The sequence below is a fragment of the Petaurus breviceps genome, unplaced genomic scaffold (assembly GCF_028583685.1).
Source record: "Petaurus breviceps papuanus isolate PSGF00001 unplaced genomic scaffold, PetGlider_PUasm1.0 221, whole genome shotgun sequence".
Taxonomy (NCBI): Eukaryota; Metazoa; Chordata; class Mammalia; order Diprotodontia; family Petauridae; genus Petaurus; species Petaurus breviceps.
Genome location: NW_027185877.1, coordinates 10,951,917 through 10,970,999, shown reverse-complemented (window position 1 = coordinate 10,970,999; position 19,083 = coordinate 10,951,917). Strand labels below are relative to the sequence as shown.

The 19,083-nt window shown below is 36.0% G+C and overlaps 1 protein-coding gene across 2 annotated transcripts in view; it reads right to left on the bottom strand.

Annotated features, from left to right (window-relative positions):
- Nucleotides 1-19,083, bottom strand: part of DENND5B (DENN domain containing 5B) — a 229,221-nt gene that overhangs the window by 122,593 nt on the left and 87,545 nt on the right. For both annotated transcript variants that reach the window (XM_069094863.1, XM_069094862.1), the window contains exons 3-4: nt 16,303-16,969; nt 11,776-11,963 (exon numbers count right to left, since the gene is read on the bottom strand). In XM_069094863.1, the coding sequence (XP_068950964.1) occupies nt 11,776-11,963; nt 16,303-16,969 (855 nt within the window). The remainder of the gene's footprint in view (nt 1-11,775; nt 11,964-16,302; nt 16,970-19,083) is intronic.

Sequence of the window (19,083 nt, the reverse complement as noted above, 5' to 3'; positions counted from 1 at the left end):
GTAGCCTTTAAATTGGGCTTTTTTAAAAAGGAGGGAAGTTTAAAAGGCAAAAAGAGGAAGTAGTCTATTCCAAAAATAGGGAACAAGCCAGACAGTTAAGTTGCAGGATAATAGTTTTAGGATTGGAATTTGAGGGCAAATGCCCTCATTTTATAGATGAGAAAACTAAGGCTCCTAGAGATTAAACAACTTGTGCAAGATCACAGAAGTAGAATTCGGAGGAGCTAGAATTTGAACCCATGTCGCTGGCTTAAAATCGAGGGTCTTTCCACTATACTGTGCAGCCCATGGTTGACAGGGGAAAGGAGAGAGGAGCAGAGAGTAAACTAGCTTGTTTGAATCATGAAGTATTCAGAGGAAAGTAATAGAAGAAAAGGCAAGGTAGTGCTAGGACAACAGAAAACCAATAAGGATTGGTGAGTAAAGAGATAGAGCCATACTTAGGAAAGAAAAATAGATATTCTGACAATAGTATAGATTACAGAAGGGAGAAAATGAAAGGTGGAAAGTCTGAAGGAGCTTAATGGAAGGAAGTATGTGCTAACAGGGGCCCAGGTAATACAGAGGACAGAATGTAGATGAGAAATGTTGCAAAATGGAATCAACAGGACTTGTTAAATACTGAATATGAGAGGCGAGACAGAAGTAGTCTGAAGGTAATAAACATGACAGAAGCATGGGTAAATAGTAGTAAATACTACAAACAGTAAAGTCAGAGGACAGGAAGAAGGGTGGGTAATGTGAGTTTAGGTTTTGGACAACCTATGTTTGAGATGCTACTGAGAATCAAGATGGACATATTATATAGGCAGATGGAGATGTGGATCTACTGCAAATACCTAGGGAACTGTCTCAGATATTTTCTAGATGTGAGCCTGGGCAAATCATTTAACTTCCTCAGTTTCATCACATATAAAATAGGGGAAATAATAGCACCTATTGTCTAGGGTTGCTGTGAGGATAAAATCAAATAATATTTGTAAAGTATTTTGCAAACCTCACAACATTACATAAGTACAAGCTACTGTTATTATCGTTATTATCTGGAACTCAAGACCAGAGGTAAAGATTTGGGAGTCATACAGTTGGTGGCTAAGGGAGAGAAAAAAGAAAAAAGTCATGGTCAGACCAAAGTAACAAAGAAGGAGCTAGTTATAAAGACAGAGTAGATACAGTTAAAGAGATAGGAGGAACACCAAGAGAATTCTTATGCCTCTGAAGCTGAGGGAAGATATGGAATGTACTTAGTAAGAAAGTTGGCCAAGAGTGTGAAAAACTATAAAGGAGTAGCAATTTAAAAAGTTAATGGATCAGGCAATCAGAAAGTTACTGGTTACCTAGAAACAGTGATATGCCCAAGGTCACAAAGCTACCAAGGAACAGAATTAGAACTCTAATCTAAATCAGACATGCTATTCAGCTTACATTCTTTAAACTTTATGAATAAGAATGTCTAGATATTCAGTTTTTGAGGGTTCTCTATTACCAGATATCATATTTGGGGTGGAAGATTAGGGAACTATTCTCCCAGTGCCCCTAAGTATCCTACTGCTATACTTGGGTGGAGCCCGTTAATACAACTTATGGAGCCCATTTCACAACTAATTAGTACAAGAAAGACAATAGATAAAGGAATAAAATTGTTAGAAAAAATTCCAAGTAATTTTGACACTTCCTAGAGTTTGCAATAAAATAATTGACTTTAGAAAAGGAAGCCTAAATTGATCTTTGGGTTGTTTGTGGATTTGTCTGTGATATTCTTATCCATTATCACCCTGCACACATTTCTTAGTATGTGATTAATAGATAAGCGTTAACTCATGTTCTTAAGACAGGAATAACAAAAATAAGTGAAATCTGGAGGTAATCCACAAAATACCTAATTTTATCAAAATAATTTAAATTATGTGTACCATCACACTATTTCAAAAGTTACTAAGAGGTAGTAACATTATTACTTCTATTCTACAAGCTCTTCTTTCATTCTTCTTTCTCAAAAAGAGATGAATAAGAAGTGAAATGTTGAAAGTCGAGAAAGGATGAGACCAGAGCATATTTAAACTAGATAATTTACTATTATAAAGAATAAGAGACTCAGAATCTGAGAACTGAGAGAGACCTCAGGAAGCATCTAGTCCAGCCTATGCCAGAAACAAATCATCCTGGCAATATACTCAAAGAATGGTCTCCTGTTTTTGCTTAAAGTTGAGGCACCACTCTTGAAGCAGCTAGTCTTCTGCTTGTGGTCAGCTCTAATTGTTAGTGAGTTTTTCCTGACATCAAAGCCTAAATTTGCCTCTTTGCAACTTCTGTCTGTTGCTTCCTCTGGAGACAAAGGAGAAAAAAAATTAATCCCTCCTCTAACATGACAGAACTTAAGTACTTGAAAACTGCTATCATGTCCCCTGGAGTCTTCTCTTTCCCAGGCTATAGCCCCTTATTTCTATAATCAATACTTCATATATCATGGAAGCAAAGCCCTTCCTGGTTTACTCTTCAGAATTATTCATGTCATTCCAAAACTGTGGCAACCTAGAACTGAACACAATATTTCACATGAAGTCTGATGAAGGTAAAGTACAGTAAGTCTACCTTCCTCTCTACTCCCCCCTCCCTTTATGCCTAGAAGTTTTGCTTCTGTTAAGGCAGCTAAAGATCACATAAGCAGTTCTCAAGGGAAGAAATATAAAGTATTCAGAACTATGTGAAAAATTGTTCCAAATGATTAGATTGGGATGGAAGAATAGAAATGCAAATGAAAAGAACTAAAGTTTCAATCTCATATTAAAAAAAAAAAGGTGACAATTGCTGGAGAGACTACAGGAAAAAAGGCACATTAGTCCTCTATAGCGGAACTATGACATGGTCCAGTGGTTCTGGAAAACAATTTGGAAGTATACCCTACATGACACTAAACTATGCATACCTCTTTGACCCAGTGATGCCACTGTGAGGAATATACCTGACAATAGAAAATAAAATTGATTCTTTTCTGTAACTGATTTCATTTTTGTGTCATTACCAACATGTTGTGTAACTACCTAAGTCATATTTCATTTGTTTCTGAGTTAAGTTCAGAAGTTCAGTTTTCCTGCTCATCACTTTTCTATACTTGTGTCAAGGAAATCTGTTATCATTGAAGGAGGCAGGTAGATGCCAAGGAATCTGGTCCATTATCTCTGGAACACTGGCAATCCTTTAAGAAAGTCTGGTCTGTTATCACTATGAAGCTAACTAGCAAAAAAAAAAAGGGGGGGGAGGGAGGCTAGGTGGTACAGTGAATAGAGAGCCAGCCCTGAAGTCAGGAGGACCTGAGTTCAAGTCCTGCCTCAGACACTAAACACAAAAACTAGCCATGTGACCTTGGGCAAGTCACTTAACCCCAATTGCCCACCAAAAAGCAAAAAAATAAAACAAAAATAAAACTAACTAGCTACACAGGTGGACACTACCAATAGGATTCCCATAATGATAAGATGTAAGGAAGAGTTGTTGCATTCCTAATTTCCAGTCAATCATATTGTCCTCCATGCTTTTGAGACTTCAGACTTGGTAACCAATTATACTGTTTTCCTTACCTATGATGTTACTGGTTTTGCAATCAATCATATTGTTTTCTCCATCTATAATGCCACCTTCTAGCTTTTGGATTCTCCTCCTTTTGTTTGTAAAAATGATGTGTTTGCCCTCATTCAGAGTCTTTTGGCTTTCTATGGAGTTAAAGACACCTTTTCTTAACTGCTAGCCTTACCAATAAGTTGAATATGCTCAGAACTTTGTGCCTAATTTTACCTTAATTTCAATCACAACATACCCCAAAGAGATAAAAGAAAGAAGAATCATGGCAAGACTTTTGGTTGATTAAGCAAACTCTGGCTGAAAAATTTTGGAATAGGAATGTTATAGGTTACTATTATACAATGAGACATAACAAAAGAGATCAATTCTGAGAAACTTGGTAAGACCTATATGAACTAATGCAAATTAAAATCAGCAGAATTAGGAACACAAATTGAAAAATGACTAAAACATTCACCTTCCAAGCTGTGTTTCTAATTCTCTGGACCTTAACAACATGCCTCAGCTGCCTTCTCATCCTGGAACTTCTTCCAGTGCCTAGGACTATCCCTGAAACATCCCTCCTTTCCCATCCTGATCCCTTATTTTACTGGGGAGTTCCTTTCAGGGCCTCCATTTTGAGAAGGAGTCCAAGCTGACCATCCTTCATATCCCTCCTGGCTGTGCTTCTAACTCTTTGGATACTGCCACCATACCTCCTTGTGGAGGAGGTTAACCTCACCCCCAGCTTTTTAGTTCCTTTTTATGTGTTGTCTTTCCCCATTAGAATTTAAACTCCTCTCCAAAGGGCTATAATAATGTGCATACCCTTTGACCCAGCAATACCACTTCTAGGGCTGTATCCCAAAGAGATCATACAGCCTTTGTTTTAACAATGTTGTTAAAACAGGAAATAAGGTTAGTCTGGTGGGATCTCCCTCTTGATGAAGTCAGGTTGGTTCCTGATAATTACTACTTCCTTTTCTAGGCTACTTCTTTTATCTCTTTAATGATCTAGTCTAGATTTTCCCCAGGAATTGGGAACACACTCTCTGAGCAATAAATTTTGAATCTACATAATGGTATATTATATGTCTAATCCATACCTTTCCGACTTTTCCACAAGAACAGAATGAGATCCTTCACTAAAGGCTTATGAAATTGTTTCTTGCTTTTAGTCTCTACTACTAACTCTAGCTTACAAGGTCACTTACTCTTTTCATAATAACTCCATCAAACACCTATTTTAGGCCCAAATGATCCCAAGCACATAGCATCATACATAAATTCCTTCCTATCTCCTTTCTTAGTTAACCTTGAGTTAATGAGGGAACATTACATACTCATAGTCTTTTCTTCCTCAGTCAATCCCAGATCTCAATGATTCCAAAGCATAAGTATGGAAGTGGGGCAGCAGATGGTATCTTGCTTCCCCCTATCAATTACCATCACAGGATCCCTCCAAAGGAGGAAGTTATTCTCAAAACACATGAAAGATGGAACTTATCCTATACAAAAAAGATAAATCCAAGAAGTCATTGTTGAAGCAGCCACAGAATTGTCCAAATCTGAACACATATCTGGAAATCCCATAGCATCCCACACAAATCTTGAGCTGGTTGTAAAGAATACACATGTAAAGATCAAGCATGTGTCAAATGAAGAGACATCAGAGGACACCCTGGACCCATCTCTTAGTAAAGATGGGAAGTCTAAAGTCTAAAGATATTGCACATATTTTCAGACTGTTTCAATGTATTAATTGGAGGGATGTTAGGGAAACTTGATGATATAAAAAAGAGAGGATATCAATTTAAACTTATTTTTAAAAAAGAAAATGAATACAAGTTACTCAATTACTGATCTTCTGACTATCAATTAAAAATACTGTACTACTTTCCCCTCTTAATGATCTCCTGCTGAGCTATTCCTTTTTGTTTCTTTCTTCTTCCCATAAAAAAGAAAAAATCATATAATTTTAAAAATAATTTTCAAGTTCATTATGGTACTGTAGTCACTATTAGACTCACTAATGATTTTACTGTAAATTCCAGCAACACACATATCTACCCTTTACATCAAGGATTCTTAATCTGTGATCTATGAACTTTGTTTAAAAAATATTTTGATAACTGTATTTCAAATTCAACCATAAACATTTATTAAATACTTACCATGTGCTATGCACTATGCTAAGCCCTGGGAATAGCAAAAAAGAAAGACATTTCCTACACTCAAGGAACTTAAACTCTAAAAGAGGAAAGTAAGGCACAAAAGGAAGCTAAAAAAAAGTTGAAGGTGGGCACCCAGGTAGCACAGCGAGTAAGAGCACCAGCTCCAGTGTCAGGATGACCTGGGGATCAAATCTGGGCTCAGATGCTCAGCACCACACCCAGAAATAACTGGCCGTGTAACCTTGAGCAAGTTACTTAACCCTGATTGCTTTAAAAAAAAAGTTGAAGGGAGGAAGGCAGGGAGAAAGTATACACTAAAGGCATGGAGAACAAAGTTTGGAGAGTGAGGAGTAGAGCCAGAAGAAAACAGAAGGAAAAAATGGTTGACCCAGATTCTTCCTTAAAATAGAGATGCAAGGAGGGGTGGACCAATCAGAGAAAAAGACAAGAGGGGAAGAGGAATCTTTCCAGATAAATATCTGTTCTGGATGAGAAAGAAGTCGGGAGAATCAAGAGAAGAGTCCAAAGAGGAATGAAGGAGTAAACATGGATGGTTTGGAGTTTTAAGAAACTTGGCACCAAAACACAAGCCCAAGGCAAAAAAAAATTAATTTTATTAATATGGTTATAGTAATAAATACCCATATATTATATTTTTGTTAAATATTGGTTTGTATGTTAATAAAATATTAATTTTTTAAAAGGGATAGAGGGCTCTTCTGATAAAGCCTCAGGCTGATCAGAAAACCCTAGGGAGAGGCAGTAATGTGACAATACCAAGCATGTTAATACAGTGCTCAGACTAAAACAATCTAGGCCCAGGGGCTCTGAAGTCCTTAACATTATATCCTGAGACTCCAGGGATAGCCCTGGAGATTCAGCAATCTTCAATAATCCATGAAGGAAGACAAATTAGGAAGCAGAGCTCAGCAAAAGAAGCCAAGCAGAGCTGATTGTCCCACCTCAAAATGGAGCAGCAGAGAGCTCTTGGTCCTGTCATAAAAGATCCAGTTCAAGAACTAAAGATGGAGTAATGAGTAAATCAAAGAAAACACTCATGAGTATAAAAAATTATTGCAAGTCTAACTCTACAATTACAAGAAGAGATTCAAAGGAAAAAATTTATTTTTCCACAAGAACTACATGAATAACTAGAAATAAAGAAGCAAGAAATTAATGAAATAAAAGTTCTGGAGGAAAGAAGTGAAAGAAAAAAGTAAAAAAAAAAACAGATAAAGTAGAACACCTTATCTAAGAGAGGTGGTAATAATATTAGAACTACATCAAAAGATTGAAAAAAATAAAAATCTAAGACAGCTATTATCAAAACTAACAGAACTGAAAAACAGGTAAAAAAAAAACAATAATTAAGAATCTTTGGACTTCCTGAAAATCAAGACAAATAAAAGAGCCTGGATACTATAGTTCAAGAAATCATACATGAAAAACTGCCCAGATCTATTAGAATCAGAGTGCAAAGATAAAAAGAATCCACTGATTATCTGAAAGAAATTACCCAAAGTAAAAAGTCCCAGAATATTACAGCCAAAACCCAGAACTATCACATCAAAGAAAAAATAGTGCAAGCAGTCAAAGATAATAATAATAGATAACATTTACATAGCACATACTATATGGCAGGCATTATTCTAATTGCTTTACAATTATTATTTCTTTTGATCCTCACAACAATCCTGGGATGCTACATACTATTATTTTTCCCATGTTACAGATGAAGGAACTGTGGCTTACAGAGGTTAAGTGACTTGTCCAGGGTCACATTGCTATTAATCTGAGGCCAGATTTGAATTCAAGTCTTCCTGACTTCCAGGCCTTACACTCTATCTACCAAACCATCTAGCCTCAGTTCAATTAAGTACCAATCAAGAACAACCAAGTACAAATCAAGTTCCAAGTGGCAATCAACTTCAATAAAGTACCAAATAATCACACAAGACTGAGCTGTCACCACTACAAAGGGGTGGAGAGCTTAGAAAATGATATTCTAGAAGGCAAAAAATAAAGATTTACAATAAAAAATAATTTACCCTAAAAAGTTGTGTATAATTCTAGACAGAAAAATATGAACCTTTAATGAAATAGAAGACATTTAAATATTTCTGATAATAAGACCAGAGATAAGAGCTCTGAAATACAAATGTAAGCATCCAGAGAAACGTATAAAGATAAATTTGTTGGAGCAAATAGAAGGGGTTGTATGATGAGGTAGTACTAATATTCTAATGGGGGAAGAGAAATAAGTGTCATTTCAAAGTTTCAATGTCTTCAATGAGTACTGAGGAAGTGAAATACAAAGATCCTACAGGGTGATTTGGATTTATTCTAAGAGGTTTAAGAGTGAAGAGGTGTGAGAGTAAAATAAACAAAACATTAGTACAGAAAGGAGGAAGAAGGGTGTAAAACTTGCTATTTCTCATAAGTGAGAAACACAAGAAGAACATGAAAATGTGGAAAAACTAGTGGAGGGACCAGGCATCAGATGAACATCACTGTTATCTAAAATAAAGGAGGCTTGAGCACACACTCTCAGGCTTACATACATATACATAGAGAAGCAGTTTGGGATACAAGCACATCAGACTCAACAGGCAAATAATCTGGTAATCTGGGATAGAGGTGGTAGTTGAGAGGGAAAAGAACACCACAAATGGAATAGTCACAAGCAAAACACAATTCTTGATTCTGAAGCTGAGATTAAATGGCAGTGGGGAAGAAAAAGCAAAGAACTAGAATCTAAAGGGGGTGCCTTAGATTATCTATTAGACAACTGAGGTATGGCTGAACAAATTGTGGTGCATATGACTGTGATGGAATATTATTACACTATAAGTTATGATGAAAGGGAGAATTTCCAAGAATTCTGGGCAGTATGAACTGATGTAGTGAATTGAGTATAACCATACAACAACATACACAAGCATAACAAAATTGTAAAATAAAACAACTTTGGAAGAATTAGAATTCTGATCAAAGCCATTAAAAACTACATTTTCAGAGAACTTAGGATGAAGCAAAGCAGGTTAACCATCTTCTGACAAAGAGGTGATTGACATAAGGTTCATATACAGACTTTTGGACATGGCCCTGTTGTGGATTTGTTTTGCCTCACTATGTTTATTTGTTACAATGGCTCCCCACCTTCCCCCCCACCCTGCCCCTTCTATCTCAGTTAATTGGGAGAGTGGGTTGGTAACACTAATGCAAAAGAAAAAAAAAAGACAGGGTTTGTGTGCACGTGCGTGTATGTATCTGAGTGTGTGTTTTAAAGTCAAGGTATGCTAATTTGAAAATATATAATGTCTGAAAAAACAACAGACAAAATTAATGAACATAATCACAATGTGTTCTCTGACATCCCCTCCCACCAGTTCCCCCCACCTCCACATATACATATATGTCTCAAAATCCCAGAAATAAATCTTCAGACAATCATGGAAAATCAATATCTACAAATTCATTGTTTGTGCTAAGCAAATAAGAAGTGAAGCAGATTATACCTTATAAACAAACCATATTCTAAAATCAAAACTGTATAAAAATGGAAAGAAAACCAACAAGGAATTTCATTGGATTTGACAAATACATTTTTTTCAGGATAAAAGAATAGGTAGATTCTCTCAACTAACAAAATACAAAAAGTTAGATGAATTTATAGAAAGAATGAAGAGAAAAGAAATAGAAAACACTTCAGAGAAAAGTGGGAGAGCTTGAATGTGAAAACTCTTTTCCTTGATCAAAGTGTGTACCATAACAGGAAAATATTCACTTAGTCAAAAATAAGCAATGGATTACTGCATTATCTTTTTTTTTCTTTTTTTTAAAAGCTATTGGGGTTAAGTAACTTGTTCAAGGTTACACGACTAGTTATTTTGTGTGGGTGCTAAGTATCTAAGGCCGACTATGGGGCCGGCACTCTGATTACTACATTTTCAAGTGGATTGTGACTTGGCATGTTATTAACACTCACTTGTGTTGCATATGAAAAATTTCCTTGAAAATGGTACTAAGGGGCGGCCAGGTAGCACAGCGAGTAAGAGCACAGCTCCAGTGTCAGGATGACCTGGAGATCGAATCCCGGGCTCAGACACTTACCACCCACCCAGAAACACCTGGCTGTGTAACCTTGAGCAAGTTACTTAACCCCGATTGCTTTAAAAAAAAAAAAAAAAAGGAAAAGAAAATGGTACTAAACATCTAACCTCAGACACTTAATGCAAAACTAGCCATGTGACCTCAGGCAAGTGACTTAACCCCATTGCCCTACCTTCCCCCCTGCCAAAAAAAAAAAAAAAAGCTTGTGGAAAATGGTACTAAACAGATAAAGTAATAAAATAAAATTGAATGCTGTCTCATTTTAATTCAAAATTTGCATATCACTAAGAAAAACAGAAAAGCAGACATCTCTTTTATTTTCCTCTTCTAAAAGCTCTTGAGAAGTCAAGTAAATACCAAGAACCAATCAATTAACAATCCTTTATTAAGCCCAGACTATGCACCAGGTACTGTTCTAGGCTGGGGCTACAGAGACAAAAATGAAAACCTCTGCTCTCAAGGCTCTTATTTAATGGAAGTTCTCAAGGAGTTTCCATTAATAACCTTAAGATCACATCACAGCCAGCTGCTGGAATTTTATCTCAAATATATAACAACTAGGTTTATATTTAGGCCAAGTGATAGAAATACTGGCTCTAGGTCTGAAAATAAGAAATGTTAAAGTGTTTGTTATTTCATCATCTATGACATACTAAAAGATATCCTTTTCATGTTCCAGAGGTCAAAAATTAATCAATTTTAATGTTTTAAAAATTGTAATAGCACAATGAAACTTGCACATCACTTTAAAAATGGAGGTGGAAAGGTGGGGTAGAGAAGAGCTTAAAAATGCTTACAACATAAAGCACATATAAACCTTATTTGAGCTACATTTTCACTAATTTTAAGAAAGTTATTAGGGGTGGCTAGGTGGCGCAGTGAATAGAGCACTGGTCCTGGAGTCAGGAGGACCTGAGTTCAAATCCAGCCTCGGACACTTAACACACACACACACACACACACACACACACTAGCTGTGTGACCTTGGGTAAGTCACTTAACCCCAATTGCTCTCCAAAAAAGCAAAAAACAAATAAAAAGTTATTCATCATTGACTTACATTAACTCTGTCTTATATGTAACACAGATTAATAAGAGCTTATGGAGATGATTAAATGTAGTAGCAGCCATCAATAGGGCAGTTAGCTGGAGAGAGTGCGAACCTGGAGTTAAGAAGTCTAATCTTTGTGCGTTCAGATTTGGCCTCAGACTCTTACTAGCTGTGTGACCATGGTCAAATCACTTTGCCTCAGTTTCCTCATCTTTAAAATGAGGCTGGACAAGGAAATAGCAAACCACCTCAGTATCTTTGCCCAAAACTCCAAATGGGGTCATGACTTAAAAATGACTGAGCACACACTGAGAATCCATCAAGGGGCAATGTCTAGTCTCTAACACTAAAACTATAAGCTGAATTTAGTTGAATAATTCAAGAAAGGAGAGAGGGGAAGGAAGACAGCTTGGCATAGTGAACAGAACTGATCTTAGTGTGTGTTCAAGTCTCACCTCTGAAACACATATAATCTAGTCACCTAACTAATGCTCTTAGCAATTCTAAGGCTCTAAGTTGCAGAGGTGTTCATTTACATCCATGGATGTATTCTTCAATGAAAGCTCTCCTTAATAATATCAGAAGATTTTTTTTTAAGTAAGAACACAGAGGACAAAAAATACTTGGGCAAAAGTATTTTTTTTAAACCTTACATAAAATATCAACCAAAAGCAAGTGTTGAGGTGGCTAGGTGATGCACCGGCCCTGAAGTCAGGAGGACCCGAGTTCAAATTAGGCCCCAGACACTTAAAACCTCAGACACTTAACACTTACTAGCCATGTGACCTTGGGCAAGTCACTTAACCCCAATTGCCCTGCCCACCCCCCTCCAAAAAAAAAAAAAAAGAAGGAAATGCCATAGATCACAATGAAATTTACCTCCTGTGGAAGTTCTAGTTTAGAACGATCAGTTCCTTCTTTTGACTGAAGTCCCATAAGATAAGGTACAGGAGCATCAAGAAAATGAAGGAGGGAGGCAGGAAGAATGGGAACATAGACATGTTGCCACTGAAATGGGAACAAAAGTGTGGTGATCCCTTCTGCTACTGTCATCAAGCGTTGATAATCTACAAAGAAGAGAGAAAAAAATGTATACTGAGTAAAAACAAATGATTTTCATTGTATAAGACTTGATATACTACACAATTCAGGGAGAATTTTCATATTTACAAAATGATTCCTTACAATTACATAGTTAGCTAAACAATTTGGGTTTAACTCCCCTTTATTTTGAAAGGCATTGCTATTACCACTACTAAGTAGTTTAAAACAAACAACCCCTTTTTATATCTGAACCTCTGTTTTTTAAACATAAGATTAAGCTTTATCAAAATCACTCCTTGTAATGCTCTTATTCAAAATACACAATGTTCATATAAATTCCCTTTGTGAATTTTTATGGTAGGGCTTATTTTGTTGTAGTCTTTGTATTGTTAGGGCTAACACAATTTTTGTTTGTTTGTTGTGAAGTTAGAATGTTGTGAAGATATGTTGTGAAGTTAGAATGATAAGAAATTAGAATAGTGGTAAGAGAGCAGGTAGCTGAGGATGACAGGAAGGTTGCAAGTCTGGGTGGACTGCCTCAATTTTTCTGGTGAAGTATGAGGCAATGTCCTTAGCTTCCAGTGTTGGAGGAGAGAACACTATGGAGAGAGCTGAAGGAGAGCCAAGAATATTTGAAACAGCAGTGACAATATGTGGGATAGTGAATTTTATTAATGAGGTACAAAAAGACTACACTGCTGCAGTGAAGGCACAATTGAGACTGTATAGCAAATTTACACATACCCAAATGTACCCAGTAAACACAATTTCATGATTTCTGACAGTTTTGTTCAGCAGCACATGAATAGGAGTGAAGGAAGCAAATGGTGGGAGTAATTCAAGGATGGAACTTGGCAAATCATAATTAGCTACAGAAAAATTAAGGGAAAGTATCCACTCTGTTTGAAAACAGATTTATGTAACAATCATCTTAGCTATACCTTTTCAGTAAATTTGTTTTCTAAAAACTATTCAAGTTCTACTGGTTGATTAATAATGCCAGAGGGGGGATCATTAACGACAGTACTAGATAATCCAGAGGAGAATAGTAGTTAGCTGCCCTCTGTGGGAACTATCCCACCAATGTTAACTAGAGACGTGGCCCAGAGGATATATTTCAATATCACAAGAGGAAGACTACTTATGGCAGTAAGAGATAGGTATTCCAATAGACCATAAGCTATCTAAATATATGCAATCTGAAGTTCTTCCCCTTATTAAGTTAAGGGAGATATATATATATATATATATATATATATATATATATATATATATCACTTGGAGAGAGCTTAGAGGAGAATGACAAAAATAATGAATGGTTTCAGAAATTTTTTTTCCACAAAAGGTAAAAATTGTGGCTATCTCAAAAAAAAGATAAGACAAGAACTGAAATGCTGTAGATAATAGCAAGTACTTCTACATATATGAAAAAAGAAAAGAATTTAGTTTAGTCATTAGTAACAGCTTCCTCCCCATAGGAAATTTATGCACTGTAATTTATTATCAGGGAAAGTTATAATTTTCCTTTAGAAATTTTTTTTAAAAAGTAGTAAATTTAAGAAAGCAAGTCTTAAAACAAGTCTGTCCATAAACAAAAACAATGCCAACACACAAAAAAGTTGGGTCATTATAAACATTTCTCACTTGGCTCATTCTACTGACTTATGATTTAAAAAAAAAAAGGAAAAAAGGTAAAATAGGCTTGATGCCAATGCCCATAAGTCTAGTGAATCATCCTTCTATGATTCAGCAACCTAAGTACTAGGTAACAAAATACTTATGTACATTTCATGAAACATTGTTTGAAGAATCTGCTATTCTAAGTATTCATATTAACATTTTTTACAAGGTTTTCAGTTTTTAAATTTTTTCTTGAATTCATTAGGGTAAGCAAGCCAACATTCACAATTCTCTTTACATAAATGACCAGAAATGCTGTTTCTGGGACAACATCAAATATCTATGTTCTTTGACAATCTGATTAGAAAAACAAAATCTTTACATGGGATGCTAAGTCATAGAAGCCCATAATCAACAGGGTTACAACTTCCACAGTTTCTTGACCTATAAGTACATGTAGGACTTCAAATGATACTACTACAAAGATAATCCCCTCAGTAATCAAATGTTTGAGATGTAAGACTGTAACAACTATTTCACTTGTATTTTCTTTCTTTCCCTCCTCTATTTAAATCTTTTTTCATAGCGATCTGCAAAAGCGAAAAGGACCCAAATCTGTACAAAAATATTTATGACAGTTTTCATGGTAGCAAAGATTTGAGGAGATGACCATGGAATGGCTGAACAAATTGTGGCATAAGATTGTGATGGAATACTATTTGCACAATAAGAAATATGATGAACAGGATAGTTTCAGAAAAACCTGGGCAGATTTATATGAACTGACACAAAATGTAGTGAACAGAACCAGAAGATCACTGAAGACAGTAACAGTAATATTGTAATGTTGATCAATTCTGAAAATCTTAGCTACTTTGATCTAAGACAATTCTGAAGGTCTCATGATAAAAAATGCTATCCACCTCCAGAGAAAACTAATGAACTCTGAGTGCGAACTGAATTGTAATTTTGTCACTTTCTGTATTTTTCTTGTTTTTTTTCCAATATGGTTAATATGGAAATATGTTTTGCATGATTTCACTTTTATATAATTGATATCACATTGTTTACCTTCTCAATAGGTGGGGGAGGGCTGGAGGGAGGTAGAGAATTTGGAATGCAAAATTTAAAAAAGGAATATTAAAAATAAGTAAATTATGATGTATTTTTAAAATCTCCTTTAATATCTTAGATCTTTCAGGAAGAGATCTTAAGTCTTTTGCCTAAGAAGATATAGAGTCAACTATTTAATTTAGCTCTGTGAAAAAGACCCTCATGCCAAAAGCATTTTGGAATGTGCATTTATGAAGCAGTAAGGGTTATAAAAGGTACTATTAACTTGGATGACAAAATGTCCTTGTATTTCATGGCAATTATATCATTTTCTCACTTTTATTATGAAAGAAATAGCTACCTGTTCACTCAGTTACCAGCTATTGCTAGGAGTTTTTTCTCTCTTAATTCCTATCTTTCCAAAGTTATTCTCACCTTATAAAAGAGAAGCAAGGCAAACTGCCACAAGTTGGCTCCTTTCATTTTTTAAAATAACATAAAACTGTCTGCCATACACTTGGAAACCAAGTGCGAAAACAGACAAATATTTTATAAAATACTACAGAAACTTGGGCAAGTATTTTAAAAACTTTTTATATGACTATAATACTATGCTTCACTTTAACAGTGAAAAAATCTGCAGTTTACAAAAGAGTAATATGAAAAGCTAATAAGTCAGAAGTCATCAACTATCATAGAAAAATTTAAAAATTACTAGCAAAAGAAATGTCAATTAAATGATCTTTAAGATTTTACATTATACTAATCAGATTAAGAGATAACAACAGATGAAAAGTATCAATGCTTAAGCAGTTGTGTGAAGGCAGACTGGGTTAAAAAAAAAACCTGATGCCTTTTGTTTTTTTTTATACCACATTCATTTTCCAATATACTTTCTGCTACCACACCTACTTCTGCATCCTGATCTCCACCCCCAGCCACAGAACCCTCCCTTGCAACAACAAAACACAGCTAAATAAAACTAAATGACACGGTGTGGCATCAGGCATTGCACTATTCCCCTACCTTCTCTCTACCATGAGGAGATTTGTTTGATTATTTATCCTCTGGAACTAATATAATTTTTTTGTGTTTATTCTGAATTCAGTTGGGGATATAAATGATTTAAGTGCTTTGGAAAACAATTTAGAACATAAGAAAAAACATAAGAAAAGTTACCAAACTTTAACTTTTTATGGTGTTGTATGGCATGTATCCCAAGGAAGACAAAAGAGAAAGGAAGAAAGATATGGAAACAGGAAACAAAAAGAGCTCATCTATAATTACTGTGCTAAAAGTATGCAAGTATGAGAAAGTAAGAGAAATATGGTAAGGTTTATATGAACTGATACAGGATATAGGACTGATATATGAACAGATAAAGGAAAACAATATACAAAATCATTACATTAATATTGATGAAGACAACCCTAAAAGACAGTTGAACTGAAACTCAATGCAATCACTAATTTCTATTCCAGGGGACACATGATGAAGCATACTTTCTTCTTGGCAGACACAGAGCACAAATCTTTGGATGTAGGATGTTGTAAAATATTTTCAGATTCTGTCATTGTATTAGTTAGTTTTGTTTAATAATTTTTCTTTTTGAGGGTATGTATTATTGGAGTCCGGGCATATCAAGAAATTGCTATGATGTAAAATAAGTAAAAAGAAATAAGAACTCACCTTGTGAATATAAGAGAATCTGCATTTCTAGAAGAACGCATGTGAAAACCTGAACAAGATTCTCCAATCCCAGAAGTTCAAAGACTTCCCAAAGAGGATAATCTGAAAGTGGGAGTTCATTAGGTCCAGGCCTCTGGCAAATGACAGGCTCATAAACACCATAAAATTTTAATGACCTCCCTGGAGGTGGAAGGGGCACCTCATAAAGAATGTTATGGATATAGCTTTCAAGAGGCAAGGGTGGGGGCTGCTGGGAACTAACTGCTTTATAAAGTTGAAGGAGAAATTTCTTGCAGGCTTGCATGAATGGTAGTGGAGTGATCAGACATATACTTTTTGAAACATACAGTGTATCTCTACTGATGTCATAGGAGTTGTATCGCTGAAGCTTAGAAAGTGAAGTTGCATCTCCCTCATCAATATTGCTTGTGAGGGAATCCATACTGCAAGACGATGAGGTGTAGACACTACTGTAATGCTCTGCATTATGCATCTGGTAGAGCGTATGCATTGCTGTGCAGATCTGCTTACTGGTAACTTCTTCATAAAAAGTAAGAACAAAACCATATGTGCGGGAACCATCTTCCCTGGTAATTATAAATGAGTGGAACTGAGGGTCTTTGTTATCCATTTGAGTTCTGAAGGATAGTCCTTTAGGCATACAAAGCTGTGGAAAAAAGAAAACACAATCAGAATCTATAAATAGTGTCATCTCAAAACAAGTTCTGCAGATCTGTTATTATTAAAGAGTTAGCTGAAATGTCATTTTATCTACCATTAATACTACTACAGTTAAAAGCAATCTTCATTTTTCTTACAAATGAAATGATTTTCTTAAAGGAATTGTAGGCAACATGAAAAACCTTCATGTAGTGAGAACACAGAAAGAACACTAAAATAGGGGTTGGAAGATTTAGGTTCTACTCCTAGATTCACCACTTATTAGCCATGTTATCTAGGGTAACAACATTTCCAAGCCTCAATTATCTATACCAATAATCTAATAATCCTGCTCTGACTATATTATGTTGATGATCATGATGAACACAGGAGAGAACATAAAATATTTTTTACTTGTAAACAGTGATAAGGTGTAATGGTAATAGGAATTTGAAGATTTTCCCTGCCCCTTGATAGGCCTAGGTGAATTTGAGGACCTTTCCTGATAGGAAAATAAACTCTGCCCCCTAATAGGCTGCATATGCTCACATGGAGCCTGTGGTAGGAGGCTTGTTTTTCAGGAAGGCACAACTTTTATTATTTTGTAGTCAAGTGGGTCACGAGGGTGGTGATGTTCTCTGACCCTGGAGAAGGCTATGAGATGAGATTTTGCTTTGGGTCTCACTTTGGGAAGAATTGTGTGATTTGGCCAGATGGACCCAGATGTTGGTGCTTCTCTCTCTAGTAACTAACTGTATGTATGTGATGGTCAGACAGCCCTGTCTGTTGAATTGTGTTATTTTTTTCTCTGTCTATATTTTTTGTCTGCTTGTAACCTGCTTGTATTCTCTCAAGTTCAGGGTGCTGACTTTTTCCCCTGACCTAGGTAAATGATATATGTTTGATTGATTAAAATAAGATTGTTAACCCTCTTTTGAGTTGCTTTTCTTTAGAAAAGCAGATCAAAGAACCTGTGCTAGCAGCCATGCTGGGTATGCTAGGGTGATTGCTGCTACATAAGGTCCTGAAGGATAGATATCATTGAAAGGGAGATGATTTGACATTTTCTCACATAAAATGCTGAACTAGAGTAATGGTGAGGGTCACTCTAAGCATCACTGCTAGAGAGGGTCAAGATGGTGGAAAAAAGGCAGGGACTTGCCTGAGCTCTCCCAAATTCTCCTCCAAAAAATTTTAAAATGATGCCTCAATATGAATTCTGGAACAGAATAACTAACAAAGGATATGGTGAAACAATTTTCTAGTCCAAGACAACTTATAAAGTTGTCAGGAAAGGTCTGTTGCAATGGAGTAAAAGTGGAACACAGACCAGTACACGTAAGGCCCTGGCAAATGTGCACCAATCCTTGAGGGAAACTGAATCAGCTTCCAGAACTCTTAGCCCACAGATGGTAATTGGGTCAAACAACTGATGAGAAGGATAATAGAAGGGATCCCTCTGTTGACTTTGGGTACCGGATTTTGTTGCATTGCCCATATGTATATGTGGGTCGCAGTTCCAGAGTGAGGAGATTACAGAGGTCCCTTAATTGTCACTGGGTGCAACTCTGTTGCACTGCTCATATGGGATTTAGATCACAGTCCCAGATGAGGAAAAGCACTAACACACTAGAACTCCTGGCCGCAGGGAAGGAGGGGCCTTGTTTACAATTCCAGGGCAGAAATGAGTGCTTGTGGTTGCTCATAGACTAGAGCATAGACCAGGAAAGTAATAAATACACCTCTCCTTGGATCACACCACTTTGGAAGCACTAAAAACTTACAGACCTCTAGAACTAGCTCTGCAAACAGTCACACAAAAAAACCTAAAGCTTAGTACAGTGCTCCCTCCACTCCAGCAGCATAGCCCAACTTTAACATAAAGTTAAAAGTCAAGAAATAGGCTAGAAAAATAAGCAAATGACAACAACAAAATAACCTGACCATAGAAAGTTAAAAACAAATTAAAGAAGACAACTAAGTCAAAACTGCTACATCTGCAGTCTTAAACGGGAATATGAATTGGTCTCAGGCCCAAAAATTATTCCTGGGAGTGCTCAAAAAGGATTTTAAAAATCAAATGAGAGAGACAGAGGAAAAGTTGGGAAAATAAATGAGAGT